This window comes from Miscanthus floridulus, chromosome 10 (assembly GCF_019320115.1).
Source record: "Miscanthus floridulus cultivar M001 chromosome 10, ASM1932011v1, whole genome shotgun sequence".
In the NCBI taxonomy this organism is placed as follows: domain Eukaryota; kingdom Viridiplantae; phylum Streptophyta; class Magnoliopsida; order Poales; family Poaceae; genus Miscanthus; species Miscanthus floridulus.
The window spans coordinates 53,529,456-53,557,238 of NC_089589.1; the positions used below are offsets into that span (position 1 = coordinate 53,529,456).

Sequence of the window (27,783 nt, forward strand, 5' to 3'; positions counted from 1 at the left end):
GTGCACGCATTTTCCCGGATTTATTCCAGGATTAATGTCGCTATTCTTTCAGTGGTAGGCGACGTACCCGTTGATAGCGACGCGCCTGTGGTGACCTTCGTCAATTTCGAGATTTGTTGGTCCAACTCAGTTCTTCGAAGGTTCTCATAGGGGTAGGGTTTGGGTCCGTGCAGTTCATAGGGGTAGTGTGCGCTCGTGCATGTAAACGTTTGCTTCTGTGACTAGGTCTCGCAAAAAAAGAGATAACATTTAACATCCCTGCAAAAATTTGACCAATAATTTCAGTTATGGCGAGGCTAGTATATGTTGTACTGCCTCCATTTTTGTGGAATGCATTAGGATTTCAAAACATTTTTAATGCTAATAATTATGCTTAGTGTGAAATATTTGTCACACGGTAGATAGATAGATAGATAAATAGATAGATAGATAGACAGACAGATGACGCGGATAGCTTGCATTAAGAAGTTGGAAGTTAGTGGGATGACATGACTGACATGACTATTAGTGGAAGATGATGTGGGTGCCTTGCATGTTGAGATAGAACTTGAGATGACGTGGATAACTTGCATTAAGAGGTTGGAAGTTAGTGACATGACTTTGCATTTTAGGTTGGAAATTAGTGACATGACATGGCTATTAGTGGAAGATGATGTGGATGCCTTACATGTTGAGATAGAACTTGAGATGACTTGGATAGGTTGCATTAAAAGGTTGGAAGTTAGTGATATGACTTTGCATTTTAGGTTGGAAGTTAGTGGCATGATATGACTATTAGTGGAAGATGATGTGGATGCCTTGCATGTTGAGATAGAACTTGAGATGACGTGGATAGCTTGCATTAAGAGGTTGGAAGTTAGTGGGATGACATGACTATTAGTGGAAGATGATGCGGATGCCTTGCATGTTGAGATAGAACTTGAGATGACGTAGATAGCTTGCATTAAGAGGTTGGAAGTTAGTGACATGACTTTGCATTTTAGGTTGGAAGTTAGTGACATGACATGGCTATTAATGGAAGATGATGCGGATGCCTTGCATGTTGAGATAGAGCTTGAGATGATGTGGATAGCTTGCATTAAGAGGTTGGAAGTTAGTGACACGACTTTGCATTTTAGGTTGGAAGTTAGTGGCATGATATGCTATTAGTGGAAGATGATGTGGATGCCTTGCGTGTAGAGATAGAACTTGAGATGACATGGATTGCTTGCATTAAGAGGTTGGAAGTTAGTGGGATGACATGACTATTAGTGGAAGATGATGTGAATGCCTTACATGTTGACATAGAACTTGAGATGACGTGGATAGCTTGCATTAAGAGGTTGGAAGTTAGTGACATGACTTTGCATTTTAGGTTGGAAGTTAGTGATATGACATGGCTATTAGTGGAAGATGATGTGGATGTAGAGAGACAGATAGATAGATAGACAGACAAACAGATATTTGGCTCTCGCTCACTATATATATGCACTCGCTCCACCTCTTGGGCCTCAGATCATCTACAACTGAGAAGGAGCACTGCTGGTAGAAGCCCTGATTCTCTTCCCTCGCATCCGGCACGGTAAGTACCCCCCTTACCCCCAACGACCATATGCAACTCAACAATTAGAACGCATTTCATTGATTGTAGATGTTGTTCTATTTCTTGGTGATGTTTATATTTTTATCAATCTATATCTATTAGCTTCTCTTTGGGGGCTTCCGTAACAACAGAAAACATATGCATGTAGTTTTGAATTTGTTGTCTACTCCGTAATAAGGAACGGCACCTACTAGCTACCTATTTTCCTGAGCACTGCTCGCACGGAATTCACCCAAAGACCACCAGATCCACAGAACTAATAACACAAGATGTAAGTTCACAACGTTCTGGCCTGCAGGCAGCTCGTTTAAGCATCCAACCAACATCAAAACAAATTCGCGCGCGCGCTCAGCCGCCCACAGACACACACGCGATGTCTTCCACACACAGCTAAAATACAAGTTTTGTAGCATCATCCTGTAGATACGAAACAAATGCATGCCACAATTAGCCATACAAGAACATCCTGCAAACCCGACAAGCACCATCAGCCAAATAGTCACCTACAACTGTCCTGGCTGTTGGAAGTATCATCCTGCATTAATATTTTAAAGCTAAAGTAATATTGATTATCATGAAGAAAAATTATAATGGGAGATATTACCTTGTTTGTGGTTTTTTTATTTCTCTTTATAAACGATGGACCTGTTTGGGAGCCATTTTTGCAGCGACTATAGTAGTTGCGGCTGCAACTCCATCTCACATATTACTGTACAAGCAAGGGATGCAGATGCTACAGTGGATGCAGTGAACATGATATTCTTCGTGTATTTACTATTTACAATCGAGATCTATTTCTTTTTCCCCTTCTTCACGCCCTTCTTAACCGCTGGCACGACCAAGATTCTAATGCTAGATCTTGTTGTGGCTTTAGATAGTGTTACCCACAATTAGCCATACAAGAACATTGGTTCCGACAATAAAGCATGACATTAGGGATAATTTACCCTAGTGCTAGCGACGGAAGGGCTAACCGAGATAGAGCTCTTGATCAATATTATTTTAGCTATTTGTCGACGTATAAGATGATGTTTGTCAATAGTTGCTATATGTCGACGGTACAAATGAGTTTATGAGGAGCTGAGTTAATGGATGGCCATCAGAATAGCTCTGCCCAAAGTAGCCAGTTGTGTATGCCTGCGTTCACATAGTGGACTAGGCCAAACACAGGAGTAAAAAAATATATGGTTGTATTTGCATGGATTAAGGAAGAAAGGTCAAACATTGGATTTCTTTGATACTTATACACTGCAATTATTGGAACAGTGTTCAATTTCAAACTTCATTCAAGCAACCAATCAATCAGATTAATCTAAAAATAACTTGATAAACATGATGCAACTATATAATGTTTGAAATATTTTGAACCTAAATTAGTTTTTAATAAGATGGTTAACTTATAGTTATCATCAGAATTTTTTGCTAAGAGCACTTTCATTTTAATTTGTGCATTGTACAATAAGACATGTATGATTATTTGATTACCTTTTCTTTGAAACTCTATACGGATAATAAGATAACCTTTCGTTCCCATGTGATGCATGTGTTCCATAGAGAAGAAAAGGTGTCATGGGAGACCAGGACCCTAAACGGCCATCAATAAGGACACTGGAGGAAAGTAAATGGACTGAATACTTCATGCAGCTTAGCCCTTTACCTTGCTCTAGCCAGGTAGAAAAAACATAAATCCATATACACATACAATTTTCTTTATGTTAATCTTCTCACAAAATTGCATTGGCTGTTTCTTTTATTTTAATTGTTAATTATCACCTGTCAAAAGCCCGACCATAGGATTATGGATAGGCGGGATGAACTTGTGTGGAAGGTTCGATGCATGATCCAAGGGTTTATAAGGAACACAGAAGATTTGCTTCTAGGAATGAAGACTGTTGATGCCTTGCAACGCCTTGGCCTTGGCTACCATTTTGAGGAGGACATTTCCAAATTCATGCATATTCTTAGTAGAACTCCAGTGGGGGCAGATGACTTGTCTACACTCGCCCTCCAATTCCGTCTATTGAGACAGCATCACTACGACGTTGCTTCTGGTAGTTATGATATATATCATGAACATTATTACTTACATTAATTTCTGCAAATGGATAAGCAATGAGTTTACTTGTTCTAGGTATTAGAGATCTCTAATGAAGTACCTATATCAATTAAAATATTTACTTATCATGTAGATTCATGTACTAACATTTGGTAATAGATTTTATTGCATACATTAATTATTTTTGCCAATAGAACCGGGAAGCAATAAAATCTATTACCAAATGTTAGTACATCAACTAGCCTATTGGCAAAAGTAATTAATGTATGCAATAAAATCTATTACCAAATGTTAGTACATCAACTATATGGACACCTACAAAATAGGTTTATACAAGCAAAACATTCCAAATACATTTAATTAATTTGTAATAATATTGTTGTATGTAGAAATTTTCAACAACTTCATGGATGAGAATGGCGACTTCAAAGACGCTCTGCGATCTAATGTTGATGGTTTGCTCAGTCTGTACGAGGCAGCTCACCTTGGTAAAAGTGATGAGGATTTGCTCAGGAAGGCAACAATCTTTACCAAGGACTGCCTATCATCCCTAGTAAACGGTGGCCAACTGCCCAAGCCCGTCCTCCAGGAAGTGTTGCATGCACTAGATTTACCAACTCAGCGGAGAATAAAGAGGCTTGAGGCCAAGCTCTACATCTCCATCTACGAGGATGGTGATGAAAGTAATCAGGATATAGTTGAGCTTGCTAAGCTTAACTTTCACATCTTGCAGCAAATGCACCGTGATGAAGTCAGGACCATCTCACTGTGAGTAGAGAAAATCTTCTATCCATCAATAACAATAATCTTACATAGGTAGCCAAGGGATCAATCAAAAAGCAAAAAATATGAACTGCTTGCCCCTATTTGACACTTTGACGATGGAAGATGCATTTATGTTAGAGATTACATAGATTAATTAATTGCACAATATGGCGACTTTTAATTCAACTTCTTATTGAAGGTGGTGGTACAAGGACCTAAATCCTAGTAGCCTTGGTCCGTATATGCGAAAACGCCCAGTTGAGTGCTACTATTGGGCTTTGGGTATTTTCTATGAACCCCAGTATGCTAAGGCACGGATGGTGTTAGCAAAACTGTTGACATTATTGACGATGTTTGATGACATATTCGATTCATATGGAACCATGGAAGAGGTTCATCTGTTTAACCAAGCAGTCCAAAGGTGTGTTCTTGGAACTTCATCACCATATATTATGACTACTCAAATTGTTTATGCATCGTAGCAGAACTAAAAAAGAAGGAAAGTCAAAAATGTTTTTCATGCAAAGATGGTTTGATTGAAGCATCAATAGCAACTAAGCTTTCAAGCTTGGCATTTTTTATAATTCAACGATTCGATCCAAACAACATGTTTAGTCATATTTTTATTTGTCTTGTCTAACAAGGTGCCAAGTTTAGGAATGCCGTTCAATAAATCAACAAAAGAGGTTTCTACCTCATTGTTATTCTTGCTTCCAAAATCAACATAGTTGATGGAAACCTTGCTACTTGCTATCAGATGCAACTTTTGGTGTCTGGTATGGACACCATTCTTAGATCACAAGCCCATGGTCACATTATAGATTTTCCACAAGAGTATTCCAGGTGTTTCTATGGTAACCATAAGGATCAACAACGAACTGATATGTGGTTTTCTAGTTAACCCAACAGATCTATCATAACCTGTAGTGCAGATTTTCTAGGGCATGACTTGTAGTGAGATTGTTGTTGTCTATGGAGGCATCGCTAAAGCTGGGCCAAGGAAAAAAATTGTCAAGTCCCTTCATCACATATATATAGCAAAGTCAATCCGAATATAGAAACTCATTAACTAAACTAAAAGGTTATATGTAAACAGGGATCCCCTTATGTCCAGAGCAAAGACCAGCACGTGTAAACTTCCTTGCAAAATGTGATACAATGCACCACCTTCAAAACATTTAACTAAAGCTCAATCACTATTTAAATTAATGCTTGGTCACGTGGCATCGTTGGCATGGAAAACATTTCTACGTAGGTACGACACGAACACAAATTGCTAAGCCATGTGGAAACAGTAGATCTTGGCCATTGGGAAGCTCTAGTCTTTGTGAGGAGAGTGACTTGGAGAGATAATGATGGGGCTCCAAGCATTCTGGGATTTCTGCAGCAAAAAAAAAAAAAAAGAAATAAGAAAAATTTAAGGTGTCTTCGATTCATTAGCAAGCAAGAGCCTCTCTTTTAGCGAGCTAGAAGCCAAGCCAGCGGGGTTACTTACCATGGGGCTGCACATGTGACTAGACTGGGCTCATTTGAGCAGGATGGATGGCCTTGTTTGATCCATCCAACGTGCCTATTAGGTCCAGCTGCAGAATGAATTGTTTATTGGATGCCCAGCTACAGGTCAGTAGTGCTCTCTCTCTCTCTCTCTCTCTGTATATATATATATATACACACACACAGTTATGCATGCTTAGATTGTCTTAGAGGAGATAACGGAAGCCCCCGACCACTTTGGACTTTTCTAATGTGACATTCCACACTGGTTACAAGAACAACAGGTGGAAAATTCCTGGCTGACGGCAATAAATTTCAGTGTAGTTGGAGAAACTCAGCCAACTGTTCTTCAAATCATAGTACCTTTTGTAGAGCAATTAGATCTAGAGAATTGACCGAGTCTGCACAAATGCCTCACTGTCAACTGGTACATTTTATACCACTGAAACATAGTAACATCATGGAATAAATCCAAGAAGATGTCACCTTTGGTGCTAAGTCGACGACTTGAACTTTTGGTGAATCTAACCATCTGAGCTACACTCAATTTGCCAGCCAACTATTTATTAAATAATGAAAATAGTGCTATATTTTGTTCAGATTTATTTTTTTAAGATAAGTTACCAAAAAGATTGTGCCATTTTTGCATGTAGTGCATAAAGTCACTGTCACTTATTACATCATCCAAGAGTTGGATTATCTGAAATATGTAGAACAGAGCAAGACATGGATTACAATATCAGCCACATTGAAACTAGTACCTATTCTGAGCCACGACCACCATAGCTATTACCTTCATGGCATGGAGTGTCGCCAATATCATGTCGCTTTAACTCTTTCCACAGAAATGTCAAAAATTTTTGCTCCTAGGGTGATTATCAGTTTATTATTAAATGTAATATCATTTTCACATAACCATATGGCCCAAAAGAGAGCAGTCACCCTCACTAAGGCTGCATTGAGCATGGTCTATGGCAATTTTAACTAGATGACAAATAGAATTACTAGCAAATAACATATAAGTAAGAAATATATGTTGAACGTTATGATTACAAAAGTAACAATGTGGACATCCATTCCAATTTCTTTTGACTAGTCTATCTTTAGCCAAGATGGTGCCTCTTCCCATATACAACAGAAGACCTTAATTTGAGTGAGTGTGAGTCTTAACTTCCTACCCATTTTGTTTTAATAAGAGCTGGATTGCATCGAATGGACTACAGTCTTTCAGATTTAATTGCGGCTATGTCACTTACTATTGTTGTGGTTTTCAACAAATAGTTGGAACGAAGAAGCTGCTAAACAGATTGGGGACTGCTACTGGTATTTAATTTTCCATATTTCCAAGACTCTCGAAGAATTTGTGTCAAAGGATGGTGCTTCACCCGTGGCAATTGACTGTTTCAAGGAAACTGTAAGTACAAAGTTCATGACATATGCATACAAAACATCCAGTTTGTTCTTTATTCAGGGTAGGCACTCCAAATCAACAGTAACTGAGTAGCTAACCTATGTAATTTTCCTACTTTGATTTATTTGAAATGTATCTTAAGATGATATGCTCTTTCAGAAAATGTCTTAATCTTCACCTCATATACAGTATTAAAAATTTGAATATATATGTTAAATAACAAATTTTTAGTACACTTTGATTTCTCACATGCTACCTGGTCATGAATTTCATTTTGATTGTAGAAGTCTTCACTTATTCCAATTTGACTAAAAACATTGTTAAAACACACATGGTTTTGTGAAACCCATTTGTGAAGAAGCATATTGTTTATAATTGTGGGGTTTTAGTTATGTATACAAATTTATGATTTATGCCCTTTTATTACAACCTATTTATGTTGTAATAACACATTGGTGTATAATTAAGATATTTTTGTCAAACAGTACTATATGAAACATTTTTGGAGACGAAAACTTTGTATTAACAGAGATGGGTAGCGAGGCGAGCCTAGTTTCCAGAAAACTCCAAAACAAAAAATTAGGGTGTTTGAGGAATCGAACCAACGTTAACGCCTCTCTACCACTACACCACACACTCATTTATTTTATACATATATAGGATGGTATCTTTTTATATCAAGATTTTGTAATCTTATATTTTGGCTGCTCAATAAACTCAAATAAAAAAATTCAACTACAAAGTTTTAAATCTTGTCAAGCACTAAAGTTTATTATTATAGGATGTGTCTACATCGGAGATTGTTTGAGAAATTCAAAATTTTGAATCTCAAAACATGTGAATTTAAAACAAATATTTGAGATACTAAAATTCTTCAAATCTAAAACTTATCAACAAGAAATGTAGATCAGGTGGGTCACTACAACTTTGGAATAAACTATGTGAACATTTAAGATCATTTATAAATTCTAAATTTTTTATTTCAAAACCTATGAACTTAAAACACATATTTGAGACTCTAAAACAATTTGAAGCTGCACAGACGGGTGTGAAAGAGAGAGAGAGAGAGGATTGTGGTAGCTAGGGTTTAATTAACGGATTATTGTGGGCCACAAGATGGATACTAGATCGGGCTCAATTAACAGAGATGCGCCACATAAGGAGTCCGCCTCTGAAAATGGCCACCACTTTCAGAGACGGACATCTTAAGAGGCCCGCCTTTGTAAATAGGATTTATGAGACGGACAGTTTTTGACCTCCTCGGTGAATCCATTTTGAGGGACTGGTCAAGTCGTGGCGGCCTCCAACAATAAAATGACCAGTCTCCGAAAATCCTTTGGTATTTTAGGGGAGACGTAATTTTTGTGACCGTCTCTGTTAATAAAACTAGCTTGTCTCACAAAATCTTTTTTAGCAGTGTTCATCCGAGTCCATATGAAAAAGTTATGAATTATTTTTAAATGAAACTATATTTTGTAATTGACTTTTTAAAGACTGGACGCTTAGAATATATGGCGATAGCGATTTTCAGTGGTATCTTAAGATGTCCATCTCTGAAAATTGATTTACAGAGATGACGGGTGTCCTAAGACGACCGCCTCTGTTAATTGAGAATTAATGGAGACGGCCACCATAGGACGCCCGCCTCCGTAAATGATTTTCAGAAGCTTTCATTTGCCTAGAGGCCATCTAGCCATTTACGGAGGCAGGTCTCTAGATACGCCCGCCTCTATTAATTAGAGAGGCTCCTAAAATAATGTTTGTGGTATTGAAATTTATGCATACTACAGATGGTTTCGAGGGTATATATGTTTGGTTCACAATTGTATCTAATTTAACCATTTCGTTGCTAGATATTTGTTAGAATCAGTATCGTCCTTGCTTCTTTGTCGCATAGTGAAAATAATTGACCTTATATAGAACATTTTTAACTTCAATCTAATAGGGCTACTGAATTAGCAGTACTGTGCTTTCGAGATCTTTATTGTGGGGTCATAGTATACAAATTTCTTATGGGACTCTTCCCTTTGCAATTCCTATCATGAATGCGGCGCTTGTAGTTTCTTATTTGCTTGATTAACGTGTGATCAGTGACGCATGAATTTGTATGGAAATGAAAAGTTTATTACATTATTTCTTGTACCAAATTGTCATCTGATGTTAATGGGTAGAAAATACTTTACATCTAACAATGATTCACTCCTCTTAACTACAGTATCGATATCACCAGTTCCATGACACTATAATCATGCCAAATTTCATTACGCATACATGAACACTAAGACCTTTATTATGGGCATCAATCTGTCTGAGGTCTCATGCAAACCTAAATCTGATGGACTGAATAAGTAACAAATTGTGGCAACCGAAACTTTCCTCCATATGTATGCATATAGAATGACATAGATGCAATCATGATTGAAAATTATGGCACATACAAAATAAAATCCTAAAATACAATTAAGACACATATGCCACACAAATACATTCTATTTTTTTATGAGTGTAACTTGATGCACCATCAAACCACAAAATTATTGAGCCATAAGCCATACCTTAACTTAAGTCAGAATACACCTTTTACCTTTCTCCAACTAGGCCCTACCTGGATAGCTAACACTTAACACTATGTTGACTATATAAGTGCATCACCACTCTAGCATGCAGGGGCAACTTGTGCTGGTTAGAAAATCTTGTGCCCTAGCCATAATCTTGCTTGGAGTGTCTCACAAGGTAAAACACTACCAATGGTATCTAGCATTGTGCATTTACTTGATCCAAATCTAGCCTAACACCAATCGATATGCACACAAGCAGGCATAAACTAACACTAGTGAAGTCTCCAATCTTGTGCAAATTCCTATGATCTTCTATATCTTATTTTTAGCCACATAGAAAATCAAATATGTGTACAAACCTTGCCTTGAGAACTAGCACCTTCAAGGAAGGTTGAAGTGGTATCTATAGAGCCCACTCAAAAACTAGACGTGTCGGAGTGGAAAAAACTAATAGTTACACATGAACCGATTGTTTTAGTTGTTCCACCACTATTTTCCGGTGGAGATTGTCAGTTGCACCACTAGTACCCATGAGTTATGAGAACAAAAATAGCATGGCGAAATAGAAATGTGAGCTAGCTATTTCCATACAATATTTACATATTGCTCCTCTCATATCTTCATGAAATCTGATCTTGGCCCTTATTTTATTAATGGTATGGTGTTTCGGTACCTCCACTTGCCATGAGACAAATACCTTATATCCAAATTAATCAAATTAGTCCAATTGACTATGATGGCATTGGTCACTAAAATGATATGCATCAAATTAAAAAGGGCCATTGAGGTACAGTATATAAAATGTTTTCTGCAGAAACAAGATTCCAGGTTTATCAAATCAAAATACAATGCACTTAAGTCCTTACATTTGAATATCCGTATGCATATGTCAATTGTTTGAGGACAAATGTGCCTAGTCATGTTCACTGAAAGAAATGAGAATCACATTGTTTCTCTAGAGCTAAAAATAAAATCATCGAAACAAATTGGTAAAAATATTCAAATCCAGGAAGCATAAGGAAATCAACTAGCAATCTGTAAACTGTATGTCTGGACGTCCATAGTTACCACTACATCAAGCTACATGTATTGTTCACTTATTATGAGGACAGTTAAATTATGTGTAGACTGTTCAGCGTGTAGTGTTTTGAAAACTACTAGTTTCAGTAGATCATTAACTAGACCCAAAATTGAATTGGGTCATGCAAAGAATAGGTTTAGTCTACAATTTTTTTTAAGAAACACTTGATGCCAAGCCTTTTGTGTGTCCAACTGATGTGTTTATATTCATTTCATTTTACTCAAATTTAGTTGAAGGAGGGAAGCAAGGCTATGGTACAAGAGTTGGTATGGCGAGAAGAGGGACAAGTGCCAACAGTGCATGAATATCTGAAGCAGGCTGCTGCAGTGAGCATATTGTACTGGCCAATAGCCGTCATATCCTTCGCTGGAATGTTCCCAAGCGATGATGAAATTTTCACATGGGCTCGCTCGTATCCTAAAATTATAGAAAGTTCAACAACCTTGTGCCGCTTGATGGACGATGTTGCCGGACACGAGGTAACAACACACAACCAAGAACACGCTTATCCACACTGACACACACAATCCAGATGCTTATATTATATATACCTCCTCAAGGCTCAAGTGTGTATATAATTTGACAGAATGAGAAAGAAGAAAGAAGCAAGTGTGTTACTGCAGTCGAGTGCTATGTAAGGGAGCATGGTGTCACTGTTCAAGAAGCAAAACAAGCAATGATCTGCCTTGTAGAGGAGCACTGGAGGTGCATCAATCAGGAATTATTCAAAAGGGATCAAGCAGTACCAGTTGCACTGCTAGATCCGATGTTAGACCTTGTGCGTGTGATGGAGGAGGTGTACAAAGGAGTTGACATGTACACCAAGTGCTCTGGAGTGGCAGACCCAATACATAAGCTCCTCAACGAGTGTGTCGAACATTGAGGACAATTGCTGGTGACTGGAACAATGCATGTACAGGCATGCTTTCCGTATATTGCTGTGTGGTCTATCCTACATGTGTAATGCATATTGTGTATGTATGCAAGATCCGTCTATTCAGCTTATACATGACAAACCGTGGCATACTATATACATAATGCTTTTGTGTGGAGTGCTATACAAGACTCGTATGTTTGTAGTTACAAACCTTTGTGTATGCCATGTTTTCTTCATGCTAGTGTTTGATAATAAATGATTTGGCTTGGGTACACGGAGATGTGTGTAGATATGATTTAAAAGTGTACCCCCCCCCCCCCCCCCCCACACACACACACCATATTCCCCTCGTGTGATCCTTCTCCTTAGCATCCGAATCCGATATGTGAAAGGGTTTTCATAGGTGCTTAACCGCGACTACATAGTGGTTGCTGATGACAACTGGAAACCTTTCCATTAGAACCACATGTTAAAGGGTTTTCATAGGCGCTTAACCGCTTGCATGGACATGGCATTTTCAAAGGTCATTCCCTTTATGTCTCTAAAAGCTATTTAATTTTTTATTTTTATTAAGTTGAGTTTGTCAATGAAATTTATGGAGGGGTATATATATAGTGTCTATATCCATTTGTAGTAACATTTTGTAAAATGTTAGCAAACTTTTTTGGTATACACATTTAGATATAAACCATTATAATTTTTCTTGTGGAGTATAAGTGAAAAAGATGTCCCATGATTTATTACAGACCTGATTGTTCGTTCTTATAGAAGTTTTGGAGGAAGAACATGATGCATTTATATATTAACTTGGGTGAACTCCTCTGCCCTATCATGATGTGGCTTGGGTGCACATCGGATATATATTTTGTTCAGAGGGTCAAGCAGATAAGTGGATCGTTTGGTTTGGGGTATTGCAACAAATCTTTTCTGTTGTATTATTAGGTTTCGCATAGTTGAAAAATATTTCATACTAAGCATAATTATTAGCATTAAAAATGTTTTGAAATCCTAATGCATTCTACAAAAATGGAGGTAGTACAACATATACTAGCCTCGCCATAACTGAAATTATTGGTCTTTTTGGGCTTTTCGATTGATGTTCACTGCAATCAGTTGAGTTACCTGTGTACACATTGAGGTAAACTGTCCTTAAAGAAGGGCATGCTCATTTTGACGTAGGGAAATTATATTCCAATGTTCCTCACATAGCAAGATTGAACTGAAAAACAGAAGGGCATGCTCATTTTGACGTAGGGAAATTTTATTCACAAGACCGTAATTGTTGGACCTATTGCTCCTAGTAGATTTTCTTGATTTTTGATCAACTATTTGAAGTAGGGTAGTTTCCCGTGAGCTTGAGCGACAAGGTGGCGTGGTGAATGTCGTGGGCGCTTTGCTTTTGATAGGACGCATCCGACGTACTCCAGTACTAGTGCCGGCTGCTCAGCCTGTTTATAGTACTTCTCCACGTACTCGTACTCAGATCAGATCTGGCTTCATTTCTGTCCACGAGTCCTACCTACCGGCCGATGAGCCGATCGTCGTCCCGCCCCTGCACGGGATCGGTATCAACAATTATTAGTGTCACGTGTTGCTTCTTCACTCGTCCAACAAAACGTGTGGCTGTGGTTCTGGAGTAGCAGTGGACGTTACGTCGACGCCGGGACCGGCCCGAGTGATCGGCGGCGGTGAGGCCCAGTTTAGATGCAAAATTTTTTGCAAAATGAACACGGTAGCATTTTCGTTGTTATTTGGTAATTAGTGTCTAATTATAGTCTAATTAGGCTTAAAAGATTCGTCTCGTGGATTTCGTCTAAACTGTGTAATTAGTTTTATTTTTTATTTATATTTAATGCTTCATGTATGTGTCCAAAGATTCGATGTGACGGGAAATTTTGAAAAATTTGGCAAAACCAAGTGGAACTGAACAGGCCTTGAGTGGTCGTCGTAGTGCGATGAGGTGGTGATGCTGTGCAAACTAAAATACAGAATCGACTTGTGCATTTAAGGTCTGTTTGCAATTGCTTTCACGACTGGCCACAGCCCCTGTGTCCACCGGTCTTGTTGGACGTCTTTATTGTGAGTTGTGAGAAACCGACGCCATGACGGAGAAGACGGTGGTGTTGTACCCCTCCCTGGGCGTGGGCCATCTGAACCCCATGGCGCAGCTGGCCAAGGCCATCCTCCGACACGGCGGCGTCGCCGTCACCATCGTCGTCGTCGACCCGCCCGAGAAGCACGCCGTGCTGGCTGCTGCGCTGGCCCGACTGGCCACGGTCAATCCCTCCATCACGGTGCACCTCCTCCCCATCCCGTCCTGCGCCAGTAAGCAGCATTCCCACCCCATCGTACCCATTCTGGACGCGCTCCGCACCGCGAACCCCGCGCTCCGGGCGTTCCTCGCGTCGCGAGTCCCTGCCGTCGACGCCCTCGTGGTCGACATGTTCTGCACCGACGCGCTCGACGTCGCCGCGGAGCTCACGATCCCCGCGTACTTCTTCTACCCGTCCGCGGCCGGCGACCTCGCGGTCTACCTCCAGATTCCAGATCTCTGCGGCGCCGGGCCGTCCTCGCTCAAGGACATGGGCAAGGCGGCGCTGAATTTCGCCGGCGTGCCGGCAGTCCGCGCCCTCGACATGCCTGACACGATGCAGGACTGGGAGAGCGACGTGGGCAGCATACGGCTGCGGCAGCTCGCCCGGATGCCGGAAGCTGCAGGCATTCTGGTGAACAGCTTCGAGTGGCTGGAGTCGAGGGCACTGAAAGCGCTGCGTGACGGCCACTGCCTGCCCGGCCGCTCGACGCCGAAGATCTACTGCGTGGGGCCCCTGGTCGACGGTGGCGACGCCGAGGGCAACGGCGAGAGGCACACGTGCCTCGAGTGGATGGACGGGCAGCCCAGGCAGAGCGTGGTGTTCCTCTGCTTCGGAAGCCTGGGCGCCTTCTCGGCGGCGCAGCTGAAGGAGACGGCGCGCGGGCTGGAGCGTTCCGGGCACAGGTTCCTGTGGGCCGTGCGAAGCCGAAGCTCACGCGAGGAGCAGAACTCTCGCGAGCCTGATCTGCAGGCGTTGCTTCCGGATGGGTTCTTGGAGAGAACCCGAGGCAGAGGATTGGTTCTGAAGAACTGGGCGCCACAGACGCAGGTGCTGCGGCACGAGGCCGTGGGTGCCTTTGTAACTCACTGCGGGTGGAACTCGGTGCTGGAGGCAGTCATGTCCGGCGTGCCGATGATCTGCTGGCCGCTGTACGCGGAGCAGAGGCTGAATAAGGTGCACGTGGTGGAGGAGATGAAGGTTGGGGTGGTGATGGAAGGCTATGACGAGAAGTTGGTGACTGCTGACGAGGTGGAGGCTAAGGTACGGCTGGTGATGGAGTCGGAGGAAGGGAAGAAGCTCAGAGAGAGGACGGCGATGGCGAAGGAAATGGCTGCCGATGCCATCAAAGATGGCGGGTCGTCTCACGTCGAACTTGGTGAGTTTTTGAGGGTTTAGGATGCAAGTGACGGATCTATGTATACTGCTTCCTCCATTTCAAATTCCAAGATATTTTGACTTTTCTATATATATTATTTTTGCTATATATCTAGACATACTATAGATACATATCAAAAGTAACGTACTCTGTATGTATATAGAAAAATCAAAAACATTTTATAATTTGCGATTGGGGAGTACTAGTAATAAATAATGAACTGTCTGTAAGATGGATGCTAATGCAGGGTCTGGAACATAGCATTGTATGGCTACTTCTCATTATCGTTGTTTAAACAAGAAATATATTTAGCTGTACTTTTTAGCGAACTATAGCATTTAAATGTGTTCTTCGTTTTGAGTAGTCCGTGCCCCCTTCTTTTTGCTCCCATCGTCCATCCGTTGCCTTGCACCTGAACTATAGCATTTAAATGTGTTCTTCGTTTTGAAGGTTCAAATTCTGTGTTCAGAAAACATGTACTCTGCATTCTTCTTTAAGGACAGTTTACCTCAATGTGTACTAGTTCGAAAAGCCCAAATGGCCCTGTGTGACACGATTCCAATGTTCCTCACATAGCAAGATTGAACTGAAAAACAGAAGGGCATGCTCATTTTGACGTAGGGAAATTATATTCACAAGACCGTAATTGTTGGACCTATTGCTCCTAGTAGATTTTCTTGATTTTTGATCAACTATTTGAAGTAGGGTGTCATCTACAGACGCATTGCGAGATGTGGGGTCGCCATTCCTGGGACGGGGAACCTGGGATCACTGTAGCTTCCCGTGAGCTTTGCTTTTGATTGGACGCATGCGACGTACTCCAGTACTAGTGCCGGCTGCTCAGCCTGTTTATAGTACTACCCCACGTACTCGTACTCACATCAGATCTGGCTTCATTTCGGTCCACGAGTCCTACCTAGCAGGGGCGAAGGTACCTGAAGGCATCGGGGTCGGCCGACACCGTCGACTTTGCCGTAGCCTGTTATAGCCTAGGATTTTTCACCCCGTTGAACCCAGTAGAAAATATGTTGGACCTCAGCGAGTTGGCAGTCCAACAGTTTGGCCATCTTCTGCTTCCTAGACCTAGACCTGGAACGTGATTACATTACGTGAATATAAATTACAATTAGATACAGGCAGCAGCCCAGAAGCCCAAACGTTTGCCTTCAGCCTTCGCTACAGCCTGGGGCTCTGGACTGAGTAATCGTCGTTTCATCTTCTGATCTCCATTGTTCTAGCACTTGGCAAGCGGCGCCGGTGCCCAGGGCCCAGCAGCCGCTCGTTCGTTCTCTGTCTCGTGTCTCAAAACAATCTAGTCCGAAATACGAGGTCTTAAGGCTTTCCACCAAAGAGCGTGCTCTTTCATTCCGACGAAATGTCAGGTACCTATCTACTTTAGTAGCTTGCATAGTTGCATTTCAATAATCACTAGTGACTTTTAATAGTAGGCTACTTGCACATTAGTAATTTAGTATTTATCTGCTTTAATTTTATTATGTGACTAATTTCATAGGTAATCAGAGCACGTTGGAAAGATTCTTTAAAAGAAAATTACCCGCAATAGGTGATAATGAGAATAATGATGAAGATACTTCAACATGAATAGTCCCTAAATATGATTGCCTACACTACTGTAGACGGCCTCTTTGCCGAGGGCTTCTGGGTTTGCCGAGGGCTAGATCTCGGGCACTCGGCAAAGGGGGTCTTTGCCGAGGGCCAGCCCCAGGAGCCCTCGGCAAAGAAGCCTTTGCCGAGGGCCAAAGAAACAGCCCTTGGCAAAATAAATCTTTGCTGAGGGCCTAGCCCTCGGCAAATATGGCCGGATGGGTTACGGCGGCCACTGGCGTCAGTCTTTGTCGAGTGCCCGCCGTCAGGCACTCGGCAAAGATTTTTTTTAAATATTCTTTGCCGAGGGCCATTGGTCAGGCCCTCGGCAAAGATTTTTTTATTTTTTTAAAATATTCTTTGCCGAGGGCCATTGGCCAGGCCCTCGGTAAAGACCCCCTTTGCCGAGGGTCAGGCTAGACCCTCGGCAAAGAGTTTTTATTTTTTTTAAATATTCTTTGCCGAGGGCCAGATCCAGGGCCCTCGGCAAAGATTTTTATTTATTTTTTAAATATTCTTTGCCGAGGGCCATTGGCTAGGCCCTCGGCAAAGATTTTTATTTATTTTTTAAATATTCTTTGCCGAGGGCCATTGGCTAGGCCCTCGGCAAAGACCCCCTTTGCCGAGGGCTAGGCTAGGCCCTCGGCAAAGATTTTTTTTTTGGTTTTTTGAACCCAGTTTTTTTGTGGTGCTATAATACATTATTTAAAACTCAATTTTAAAATTTGGGCCAAATTTGACTTTTTTTGATATATTTCCCTAATTTATTTCTTTTCGTTGATTTTTTTCGAATATTTCAAATTTGAACTGTAGGTGGATGGAATAATGCAATTTAGTGATTCAAAAAATATTATTCATGGTATTTGGTGTATGTTGAGTCCCTATCCACGAACTCGCATCAAATTTCGGGCATCTTCTTCACGTAACATGACGAGGAACTTGTCGGAAAAGTGTTTTTAAATTATATAAAATCCATACAAAGTCCGAAAATCATGAAACTTATCGAGGTGTCATGTTATCGCATGTGTAGGCTGTGGTAAAAATTTGAGAAGGTTTCGAGCAAGTTATGACGTTGGATGTCTAAAACCCAGACATCTCCATATGTGGTCGCCGGCTGCTGTTGGAGGGGAGGAGGCAGAGGGTGAAGTAGGAGGAAGAAGAGAAGGAGAAGAGGAGAAAGAGGAAGGGGAAGAGAAGGAGAAGAAGAGGAGAAGGAGGAAGGGGAAGAGAAGGAGAAGAAGAGTAAAAGGAGAGAAGAAGGGGAAGAAGGAGAGGAGGAGGAGAAAGAGAAGAAGGGAAGACGAGAAGCGGAGAAGAGAGAAGGGAAGAGGGGGAGAGGAGAATTCTGACGCCGCTCGACCTCGCCAGAGAAGAAAGTGACCCCCGCACCGCGATGCCCGACTCCACCACAACCCTAGGTAAAACTCTCATTGTCGGCCTTCGTGCCATATGTGGTTGTGTGGGCCTTCGTGCCGTAAATTGATATGAGGGCCTTCGTGCCGTTGTGGTTGTCGGCCTTCGTGCCGTTGTGAATATCGGCCATCCTGTCGTTTTTTTGTAGGTTTTGGAAACCTTCCCGTGCAGGGGAGGTGCTGTCGAAATTTTGAACAAACAATAACCTATTGCCTTTTTATGCAGGAGAAGAGCACGTCGGAGGGGACCCGGAGGACCCCGATCGTCTTCGTCGGTGTCGCGGTTCTGCCTGCACTGTGTCGCCTCGCCACTGCGTTGACTCGCCACTGCCCTGCTAGCCTGACTTCACCGACACCCTAGGTATAAATAACCTCTTTTTCCACATGTCTGTCGTAGCCCGCGCGTAACCCAGTTAGGCGTCTCCTGTCCGAAAGAGATACGGTCGTAGGTATGCGGATCTTTGCATATCTGCGACTGTATCTGTTTCGGATTGTCCACGTTTTTTGGACAGCCCACGGATGCATAGATGGGTTAGTTTTCATGGTCCGCTCTGGTTCGAGACAGAGTTCCGGCATCACCTCCCTATTGTTCTCTGGATACACACTCTCCCTGGCAGGACGTGTATTGGGAGAACAGCGGGGAGGTGCTGCCGAAATTCTGTCTCGAAGAGGAGCGGAGCCTAGAAACTAACCTCATCTACGTATCCGCGGGTGGGATTATGACCTATCCTCACCTATGAGACATTAGGAACACCGCGTAGATGCAATTGATGGTCACAATACTCTGTGATGTAAATGTTAAAGGATGGAGGACCGTCAGTGGATGTACACGAGCTGGAGAAGCGGGAGTGACTACGACTATGAATGGGTGAAGGGGACAGATCGTTTCTTGAAACATGCATTTGGCCCAGGAGCAGGAGGGCATTCTCTAGTTTGGTGTCCCTGCAGCAAATGTGACAACAGGAGAAAGGTAGACGAGAAGACCATGGGTAGACATCTTGTGTTCAATGGTTATACGCCTGGCTACCAGCAGTGGATCTACCATGGTGCAGCAGATCGTATAAGAGCGGAGGTGGTGAGAGCACACCTCGAGGCTTTTGATGATGATGTCGGGGTAGCAGACATGCTAGATTACGCCCACCAAGCTCACTTCGCTAAACGACGTGAGAAGGAGGAGATGGAGGAATCCGCAAAGGACTTCTACAAAATGTTGCACTCGGCACAGAAACCCCTTCACGAGCATACAATGATTTCTTAGTTGGATGCGGTTGGACGCGTAATGGGGTTGAAGGCCGAGTTAAACCTGAGTCGAGAAGGCTTCGATAAGATGTTGGCCATGTTTGGCACCATGCTACCGGAGAAGCACACTTTGCCGATGAACTTGTATGAGGTAGAGAAAGTCCTTCGTATGCTTAAGATGTCGTATGACAAGATACATGTTTGTCCAAAGGGGTGCATCCTATTTAGGAAAGAACACAAGGACACAAATTACTGTTCGAAGTGTAAATCCTCCAGGTACCTGGAGGTAGACTCTGGTGATGGTCAGAAAAAGCAGCTTCCGATCCCCGCGAGAGTGCTACAGCACCTTCCTTTCCTACTGAGGATCCAATGGCTATTCATGATCGAGGAATCCGCGAAATAGATGACATGGCACAAAGATGGCAAACGGTACAATCCTGGGAAGATGGTACATCCGTCTGATGCTGAAGCATGAACGTACTTCAATGACAAACATCGTGACAAAGCAGCTGAGGCCCGTAATGTACGTGTCGCGCTGGCAACAGATGGGTTCAATCCTTATGGAATGATGGCTGCCCCATACACATGCTGGCCTGTTTTTGTTATCCCCCTCAATCTCCCTCCCGGCATCTCCTTTCAACGGCATAATGTATTCTTGTCGTTGATAATTCCTGGACACCCGAGGAGTAATATGGGTGTGTTCATGGAGCCTGTGATTAATGAATTGATCCACGCTTGGGAGAAGGGGGTATGGACATATGATCGAGCTATAAAGACAAGCTTCAAAATGCACGTTTGGTACCACTACTCCCTGCATGACTTCCTGGCATATGGGTTATTTGCCGCCTGGTGTGTTCACGGGAAGTTCCCATGCCCAATATGCAAGGAAGCTGTGAGGTTCATTTGGTTGAAGAAGGGTGGCAAGTATTCGTCGTTCGACCAGCATCGTCAGTTCCTCCCTCTAGACCATGAATTCAGAGAAGACATCAAGAGCTTTACGAAAGGTGTCAAAGTGACAGACCCTAAACCGCACTTGAGGACTGGTGCCGAGGTTCGTGCTCAGATAGATGCTCTCGTGCCCAATGAAGAAGGTGGTTTTGTGGGATATGGTGAGGAACATATGTGGACTCATAAGTCCGGCTTGACGAGGCTCCCCTATTTCTATGACCTTCTTCTGCCACATAATATTGATGTAATGCACACTGAAAAGAATATCGCCGAGGCACTTTGGGAACTCTCATGGACACTAACAAGTCTAAGGACAACGTTAAGGCTAGAGTGGACCTAGCGATGTTGTGCGATAGACCGAATCAAGCGATGCAGCCTCCTAGTGGCTGAAACAAGAACTAGAAAAGGCCTAAGATCAATTTCGTCTTGCAAATCGATCAAAGGAGGGAAGTACTAAAATGGATCCAGACGTTAATGTTCCTAGATGGATATGCAACGAATCTTAGTAGGGGAGTGAACTTAGGCACTCTGCGAGTCAACGGGATGAAGAGTCATGACTACCACATATGGATTGAGCGGCTTCTTTTGGCGATGGTCCAAGGCTATGTCCCTGAGCATGTTTGGCTAGTGCTGGCAGAGTTGAGCTTTTTCTTCCACCAGCTTTGTGCCAAGGAGATATCTCAGACCGTCGCTCAGGACTTGGAAAAAGCGGCACCTGTGTTGCTCTGTAAGCTAGAGAAGATCTTTCCACCCGGCTTCTTCTTGCCGATGCAGCATCTGATTGTGCACCTCCTGTCCGAGGCACGTTTGGGGGGGCCCGTGCAGGCTCGTTGGTGCTATCCAATCGAGAGATGTCTAAAGACTCTTTGCAAAAATATACAAATAAAGCCAGAATTGAGGCTTCCATTGCAGAGGCATGCCTTCGGGAGGAGGTGACAAACTTCACAATGCAATACTACAAGCCGAACCTTCCTAGCAATCATAATCCACTCCCTCGTTACAATGCTGGCGAAAATGAATCGACCCTTAGCTTTTTCCAAGGCCAACTGGGCAGCGCAAGTGGATCAACCCCAAAGCTATTGGGAAATGAAGAGTGACACAATATCATGCTATATGTGTTGAATAACCTTACCGAGGTGTAGCCGTTCATCAAGTAAGTTCTCAATGAACTTGTTTCAATACGCCGTCACTATTCTGCATCCAACCCCATTGATTCTCGTTCGGACAGGGAATTTGTTTGTGAATTCTAGCATCAATCAAGGGATCCTACCTTGCATGAACAAGACACCCTTGTTTCATGGGGTGTGGGAGCGGGGAGGCCTGATTTCATTTCTTGGTTCAAACAAAAGGTAATGTCCAATTTAGCTCGTATGTTCGATCGTCCAAGGTGATCGTACGTTTGATTAATATAACGATCTATCATGCTTCACCTTGCAGGCCCAGACCGGTTCATCCATGAGTGACGAGTTGAAACAGGTTGCAAACGGCTATGACGTTAGGGTGAAGTCATTTACCGGCTATGACGTGAACGGATATCGCTTCCACACAATAAGTTACGAGCAGATTCGACCCAAACAAAAAACCACAAATAGCGGAGTTTGTACGCTCGGCACTGATGGCCTCGACTATCATGGTAGAGTTGAGGAAATCTATGAACTCTCATTTCATGGAGACAAACCTCTTAAACCTATCATGTTCAAATGCCACTGGTTTAATCCTCGATCAACGAGACGAACCCCTCATCTTGGGCTAGTCGAGATTCGAGAAGATTTCATCTATCTTGGAAAAGATGTCTACATTATGGCTCAACAGGCCATGCAGGTGTATTATACTCGATACGCCAACTAGGACAAAGAGGATCTTAAGGGTTGGGCTATTGTACACCAGGTATTACCACACGGTAAACTACCTGCCCCAAACGATGATGATTACAACTTCAATGCAAACACATATGATGGATAGTTTTATCAAGAAGATAGGCTACTAGGCACGTTTGAGATAGTCTTACCCGAAGCAATCGAAATGGAAGTAGACAACGAAATGGTTGATGGCGAGGTCGATGGAGATGTGGTGGTAAATGCCAAGGACATAGCAATGCTTGAGCGATTACTTCTAGGCAATGACTACGATGACAACATAGAACCTTCGGATAGTGTTGCCCATTTGGACAATTTTGACAGTGATGATGAGACCTATGATCCCAATCATGAAGATTATTCCTAATACATGTAATACTATGTTTTTTTAATTTGTGTTTTGTTTATATATTTTGAATCTATTTCTAATATATGTACTAATTAGTCTTGTTCATTCTTTGTGATTGCAGGTGATTGAACAAAGATGGCGAGCAGACGTCCACGCCATGACATGCCCTTGGTTTATGGGAGAGACCGCCCTCTCCTTCGAGGTGAGGGGTCATCGTCCGAGGCAGCGTCCACAGGAGGTGACGAGAGGAGGACCAGGGGCAGCAGCCGTAGGAGGCAGCGGTCCCCTCCCTTGCCACGTGATGAGGTGCTGGAGGAGGAGCACGTGACGGCCATGGCCACGTCCTCATTGGAGGACGAGAGGGGTCAGCAGATGGGTGAGGGAGGCGAGGCGCTCGAGGGTGAGGGAGGCGAGGGGCTCAAGGGCGATAGAGGGGGTACCGCTACCTGGACTCCCTACGAGCGAGGTCCCACGAGCCTCCCTCCGGTTTTGCTTCCTCACAACCGCCCAGTGATTCGGCCTATGGCAAAGATGTAAGTAACTATAGATGTTATCACAACTACTTCATAAGATATGTTGGAAATCATAAGAGAAACTGATAAATTTTCTTAATCACTTGTGCAGGGCCTGGTTGGTTTTGTCTGGTACTCCAGCACGCACCCCCGCGAGCATCCTTGGTGTTTTGTGCAGGAAATGGTACCCCGACATTGTGCAACTGTCCGAAGAGCCGGTGGTGCGGGAGCCGGCCTCCAACTAGGACAGGTACGCGCTGGTCATGGATGACACTTACTGCAACAAGCAGGAGCGGTTATTGGCGGAGTTTTGGGTAAGTTTCTCTCGCACAACATTGCTTAATACATCTCATTCATTGGTTAAATGTTTTATTGAAATAATGAATGGATACATCGATTTTGTATGTAGAAAAATTTCAAGGCCGAAGAAGGACTTGAGGCCCAGGCAGATCAGGCGGCTGCCGCAGCTTGTAGGAAGTACATCACCGAGATGCACCACCATGGGCGCGTCCAAGCCCACATAGACTACTACAGGTCGGTACTAAAGCAGTCCCTCCCCAAGCCTCAAGCAAGACTGATTATGCTGACCTGGGACCAGTACCTTGAGGTAGGCGAATAACATTCATAATGATTCGTTTTGATATTAAGTAGGTTCAATTTCATCTTCTTATATGTCAAATACTCGGTGACTTGTAGGTGATTCCCTGGTGGTGCCGATCGTATCCCGAGTGCTGGGCCATGATCGTGGACAAGTGGTTATCATAGGACTTTGTTGACACGCACGAGAGGCAGCGGGAACAGCGTCTGATAAGGCAAGGTCCAACTCACCATCAAGGTAGCCGTAGCCTCCCCAGATACAAACAAGCATACGTAAGTGATTTCTTTCATTTATTTTGATGCTCAATTCTGCTTGATTTCTCACCATCTTCCCGTCTTTCTCACAAGAGGCTGCGCATCCGGGCGAGGAGGTCTCGGAGTTCTCTACGTGGGCTATGTCCCACATGGGCAGGGCGTCGTCCTCTGTCTCCTTTGACCCGGCTGCCCCGCCCCAGGTGTACTCCGACCCGAATGTGTACACTAAAGTCCAAGAGTACACGTCCTCAGTAAGGGAGATCTATGGGGAAGATTACAATGTGCGCACTAAGCCCATTGATGCAGAGACGATCATGAGGCTCGGAGGAGGCAAGAAGCATGGACGGCTATGGATTGCAGACGACGCCATCGACTCCACCACTATTCCCTCCCTCGATGCTATCCGAGCATGGAGCACGAGCTCTAGCTAGCCCATACGCTCATGGCCTTCTCCAGCACTGCAGCAGGTCCATGCACTCTAGGTAATTCCTGTTTTACTCATCGTACGTTGATATTTACACACCTAAATTAGATTTGCATTACTGATACATTGGAGTGAAATATTGCAGGCCGAGCTGCAAGAAACAAAAAGGCAAAGTCAAGAGCAGAACGTGGAACTGACCGCACAGCTGCAGGCCCAACAGGTCGCGTTCGAGGCCATGCAGAAGCAGATGGCGGAGATGATGGTGATCATGCAAAGTCTTGGGCAAGCATCGGGTGTACCTGTGCAGTTTTAAGCTCCTCCACCTCCTACTCCTGTAGCTACTCCTGTAAGTATGAAAGTTCACTTTTCGCTTGTGCTTTGCATGTATGTCGGCGTTCGTGCCGTTGTGGATGTCGGCGTTCGTGCCGTTGTTTCTTGCAGGTTTTGGAAACCTCCCCGTGTAGGGGAGGTGCTGCCGAAATTTTCAATTGAGTCTAATCTTTTTGTATTCCTAGATTACTAGATGCAATCTCTAAGTTCCAAAACTGTTTTCCTAGATTACTCACACATGCAATCTCTGTTCCTTTGTGCAGCCTCCGTCCGCGGGTTCCAATCATCCCGGTAGTGCGTCACCGGCTGATCCCGCCTTTCCTTCACCACCGTCTCATAGGCTACCTTGATGAGGACTAGTGCTAGGTGATGTGGTTGGACTTTATTGTAATATTTGTAGTTTATGGTTCTGACTTGTGCTTGGATTTCATGAACTTGTCGTAATAAACATGTGAATGATGATGAACATGTGACTTGTCGTTGTAATATATTGTGATTTGTGGTTCAAAATTATGGTTGTGATATATTGTGAGAAAATGGGTTCTGTGTGATATATATGTGATGGTTGATATATATATGTATATATATGAAATGCTTGTGTCGATGGAATGCAAAAAACAAAAAAGAATTTAAATTTCTGCCTCTTTGCCGAGGGCAATGACCAAGGCCCTCGGCAAAGAAGGGTCCTTTGCCGAGGGCCGTCCCATTGCCCTCGGCAAAGATTTTTTAAAAAAATAAAATTTCTGCAACATTTCTTTACCGAGGGCCATGGTTGGAGGCCCTCGGCAAAGACTTTTTTTTAAAAAATAAAATTTCTTTGCCGAGGGCCTGCGTGGAAGCCCTCGGCAAAGATTTTTTTAAAAAAAAGAGAATAATTCTTTGCCGAGGGCCATCCCATTGCCCTCGGCAAAGATTTTTTGGAAAAATTCTGCACATTTCTTTGCCGAGGGCTATGGTTGGAGGCCCTCGGCAAAGATTTTTTTTAAAAAAGAATAATTCTTTGCCGAGGGCCCCCGGAGACGGCCCTCGGCAAAGACTCCGTCCCAGGCGCCGGTGCCATGATGGATGCTTTTCTTTGCTAAGTGCCGCTCTAGTCCTCGGCAAAGGCTTTCCCGAGTGCCCGATAAAGGGCCCTCGGCAAAGACCCTCTTCGCTGACTCAAAATTCCCCGAGAGCTCTTTGCCGAGGGCCGCTCTCAGCAAAGCCTTTGCTGAGAGCCGCCCTCAGCAAAGCCTTTGCTGAGAGCCGCCCTCAGCAAAGCCTTTGCCGAGGGTTAATGGGCCTTTGCCGAGGGCCTTAGGCCCTTGGCAAAGAGGCCGTCTCCAGTAGTGCTAGAGTATAGTGAAAATGTGGATATGTATTTTTGTTTATATTGTTACTTGTTCAGAAATTGCAATAAGGGACAAGGTGGGAATGATGCATTTGTAGTAGATGTCTGGAATATCTAATAGGCTTAGAGATAATGTAGGCAACAAGGGTAATAGTTTTCATAACGGCTATGAAAAGATGCGACAAATTGTTGAAGCCTGGGCAATCGATTAGTGTATTATGTTGTTGCAACCTATAAGCTACTTATATGAGTAGTTGAGTACCGACTCTGATCCCGGTGACCATTTATTCTGGCTTCGCCCCTGCTACCAGCTGATGAGCCGATCGTCATCCTGCCCCTACACGGGATCGGTATCAACAATTTATAGTGTCACGTGTTGCTTCTTCACTCGTCCAACAAAACATGTGGCTGTGGTTCTGGAGTAGTAGTGGACGTTACGTCGACGCCGGGACCGGCTCGAGTGATCGGCGGTGGTGAGTGGTCGTCGTAGTGCGATGAGGTGGTGATGCTGTGCAAACTAAAATACAGAATCGACTTGTGCATTTAAGGTCTGTTTGCAATTGCTTTCACAACTGGCCACAGTTTGTCGCAAAAGCTTAGCGAACGGTGCGATAAACTGAGGAACAATCCAAATAGACACTTAAACTTGGTATAGCGAAATCCTATGACTGGATGGAATATTAACCATGTATTTAGTTTTGAAGGAATATACAACCTATTCATTTATTGGTTTCAGCCAGGACTTATCAGCCAGCCTAGTGTTTTTTCTCTCAAAACAAACCATTCCCTGATTCCCACACCATCCACGCCATCCCCTGATCCCCTGGTTCACATAGGAGATGGGATAGGATAGGATGCAGACGCAGAAGCTCCTAGTTTTCTTCTTCCCCTGATTCCCACACCATCCACGCCGGTAGCCTAACTCCGATGCCGATTCACCACATCCACATCGTTGCCGGTATGGTTTCCCATCGGAGCTCGCCAGCCTTGTCGTGCCATGTCTCCGTATTCGCTTTGGTGCCACTATCTGCTGGCATTGGGTGAACCAGGGTCCCACAGCATTGTAGAAAGGGGCAAGCATGAAAAGGAAGACCAGGACGAAGAAAATAACTGAATTTTAGTAATTGAATTTCCTACATTTTCTGTAACAGAACCGACCAAATCATAAGAACGTAAGTACAAAAACAATCACCGAAGCGATCAAATTCCTATACTTAAGCTCCCATAATCCCGGTAGTCCGGAAATCACGAAGGATTTCAACCAACTCTCGACATACAAACCAAGACCGTAGTGATTCAACACAACATTTCATTCGTTACAATATTTCACAAGTAGCATTCGGAGTACATCCATCAGAGTTCAAATAAATATTACAAACCAAGTTTGAATTTGCGGAAGCAACATAGTTTAGTACATAACTTCATAGTTTCAAATACATTGCCAGACGTCAGTCATGTCCCACAAAAGCATCATCAGGTACGAGAACTAGTAGAGACCGCGCCCAATGGTCTAGTCTTCATCCCCAGCTGGGAGAAGGCAGTACTTGCAGCAACTAAAGTAGAACTGGTCATCTGCAACAGGTGGGAGATAAACCCTGAGTACGAGAAGGTACTCAGCTAGACTTACCCAT

General features: G+C 43.3%; 2 protein-coding genes across 8 annotated transcripts; both read left to right on the top strand.

Annotated features, from left to right (window-relative positions):
* Nucleotides 1-1,424: 1,424 nt before the first annotated feature.
* On the top strand, nt 1,425-12,061 carry LOC136486605 ((-)-germacrene D synthase-like). The gene is made up of 8 exons (XM_066483545.1): nt 1,425-1,561; nt 3,137-3,253; nt 3,366-3,633; nt 4,028-4,406; nt 4,603-4,824; nt 7,179-7,311; nt 11,178-11,426; nt 11,534-12,061. Exons 2-8 carry the CDS (start codon nt 3,152-3,154, stop codon nt 11,828-11,830), a joined length of 1,650 nt encoding a protein of 549 aa, XP_066339642.1. The 5' UTR covers nt 1,425-1,561; nt 3,137-3,151; the 3' UTR covers nt 11,831-12,061.
* A 1,734-nt stretch (nt 12,062-13,795) lies between these two features.
* Nucleotides 13,796-25,345, top strand: LOC136486604 (anthocyanidin 5,3-O-glucosyltransferase-like). Of its 7 annotated transcripts, none has more exons than XR_010766895.1 (8): nt 18,750-21,652; nt 21,728-22,727; nt 22,826-23,237; nt 23,329-23,530; nt 23,626-23,823; nt 23,913-24,550; nt 24,638-24,838; nt 25,086-25,345. XR_010766895.1 is itself a non-coding variant. In XM_066483542.1 (3 exons), exons 1-2 carry the CDS (start codon nt 13,927-13,929, stop codon nt 18,278-18,280), a joined length of 1,719 nt encoding a protein of 572 aa, XP_066339639.1. In that variant the 5' UTR covers nt 13,796-13,926; the 3' UTR covers nt 18,281-18,318; nt 18,539-18,675. The 7 variants fall into 7 exon arrangements, 3 of the variants coding, with proteins under 3 accessions (XP_066339639.1, XP_066339640.1, XP_066339641.1); XR_010766896.1 differs by having other exon boundaries at nt 18,754-21,848; nt 21,937-22,727; XR_010766893.1 differs by lacking the exons at nt 18,750-21,652; nt 21,728-22,727; nt 23,626-23,823; ... (1 more) ...; nt 24,638-24,838; nt 25,086-25,345 and adding exons at nt 13,804-15,295; nt 18,539-18,673.
* The last annotated feature ends 2,438 nt before the right edge of the window (nt 25,346-27,783 follow it).

What these genes read in the sequence shown, in the direction of transcription:
- LOC136486605 (XM_066483545.1), top strand. Translation starts at nt 3,152, where the DNA reads ATGGGAGACCAGGACCCTAAACGGCCATCAATAAGGACACTGGAGGAA. An exon ending in CTTTACCTTGCTCTAGCCAG is followed by an intron (nt 3,254 to 3,365) that starts GTAGAAAAAACA and finishes ACCTGTCAAAAG; the next exon opens with CCCGACCATAGGATTATGGA. An exon ending in ACGATGTTGCCGGACACGAG is followed by an intron (nt 11,427 to 11,533) that starts GTAACAACACAC and finishes ATAATTTGACAG; the next exon opens with AATGAGAAAGAAGAAAGAAG.
- LOC136486604 (XM_066483542.1), top strand. Translation starts at nt 13,927, where the DNA reads ATGACGGAGAAGACGGTGGTGTTGTACCCCTCCCTGGGCGTGGGCCAT. An exon ending in GTCGTCTCACGTCGAACTTG is followed by an intron (nt 15,296 to 17,930) that starts GTGAGTTTTTGA and finishes TCGCATGTGTAG; the next exon opens with GCTGTGGTAAAAATTTGAGA.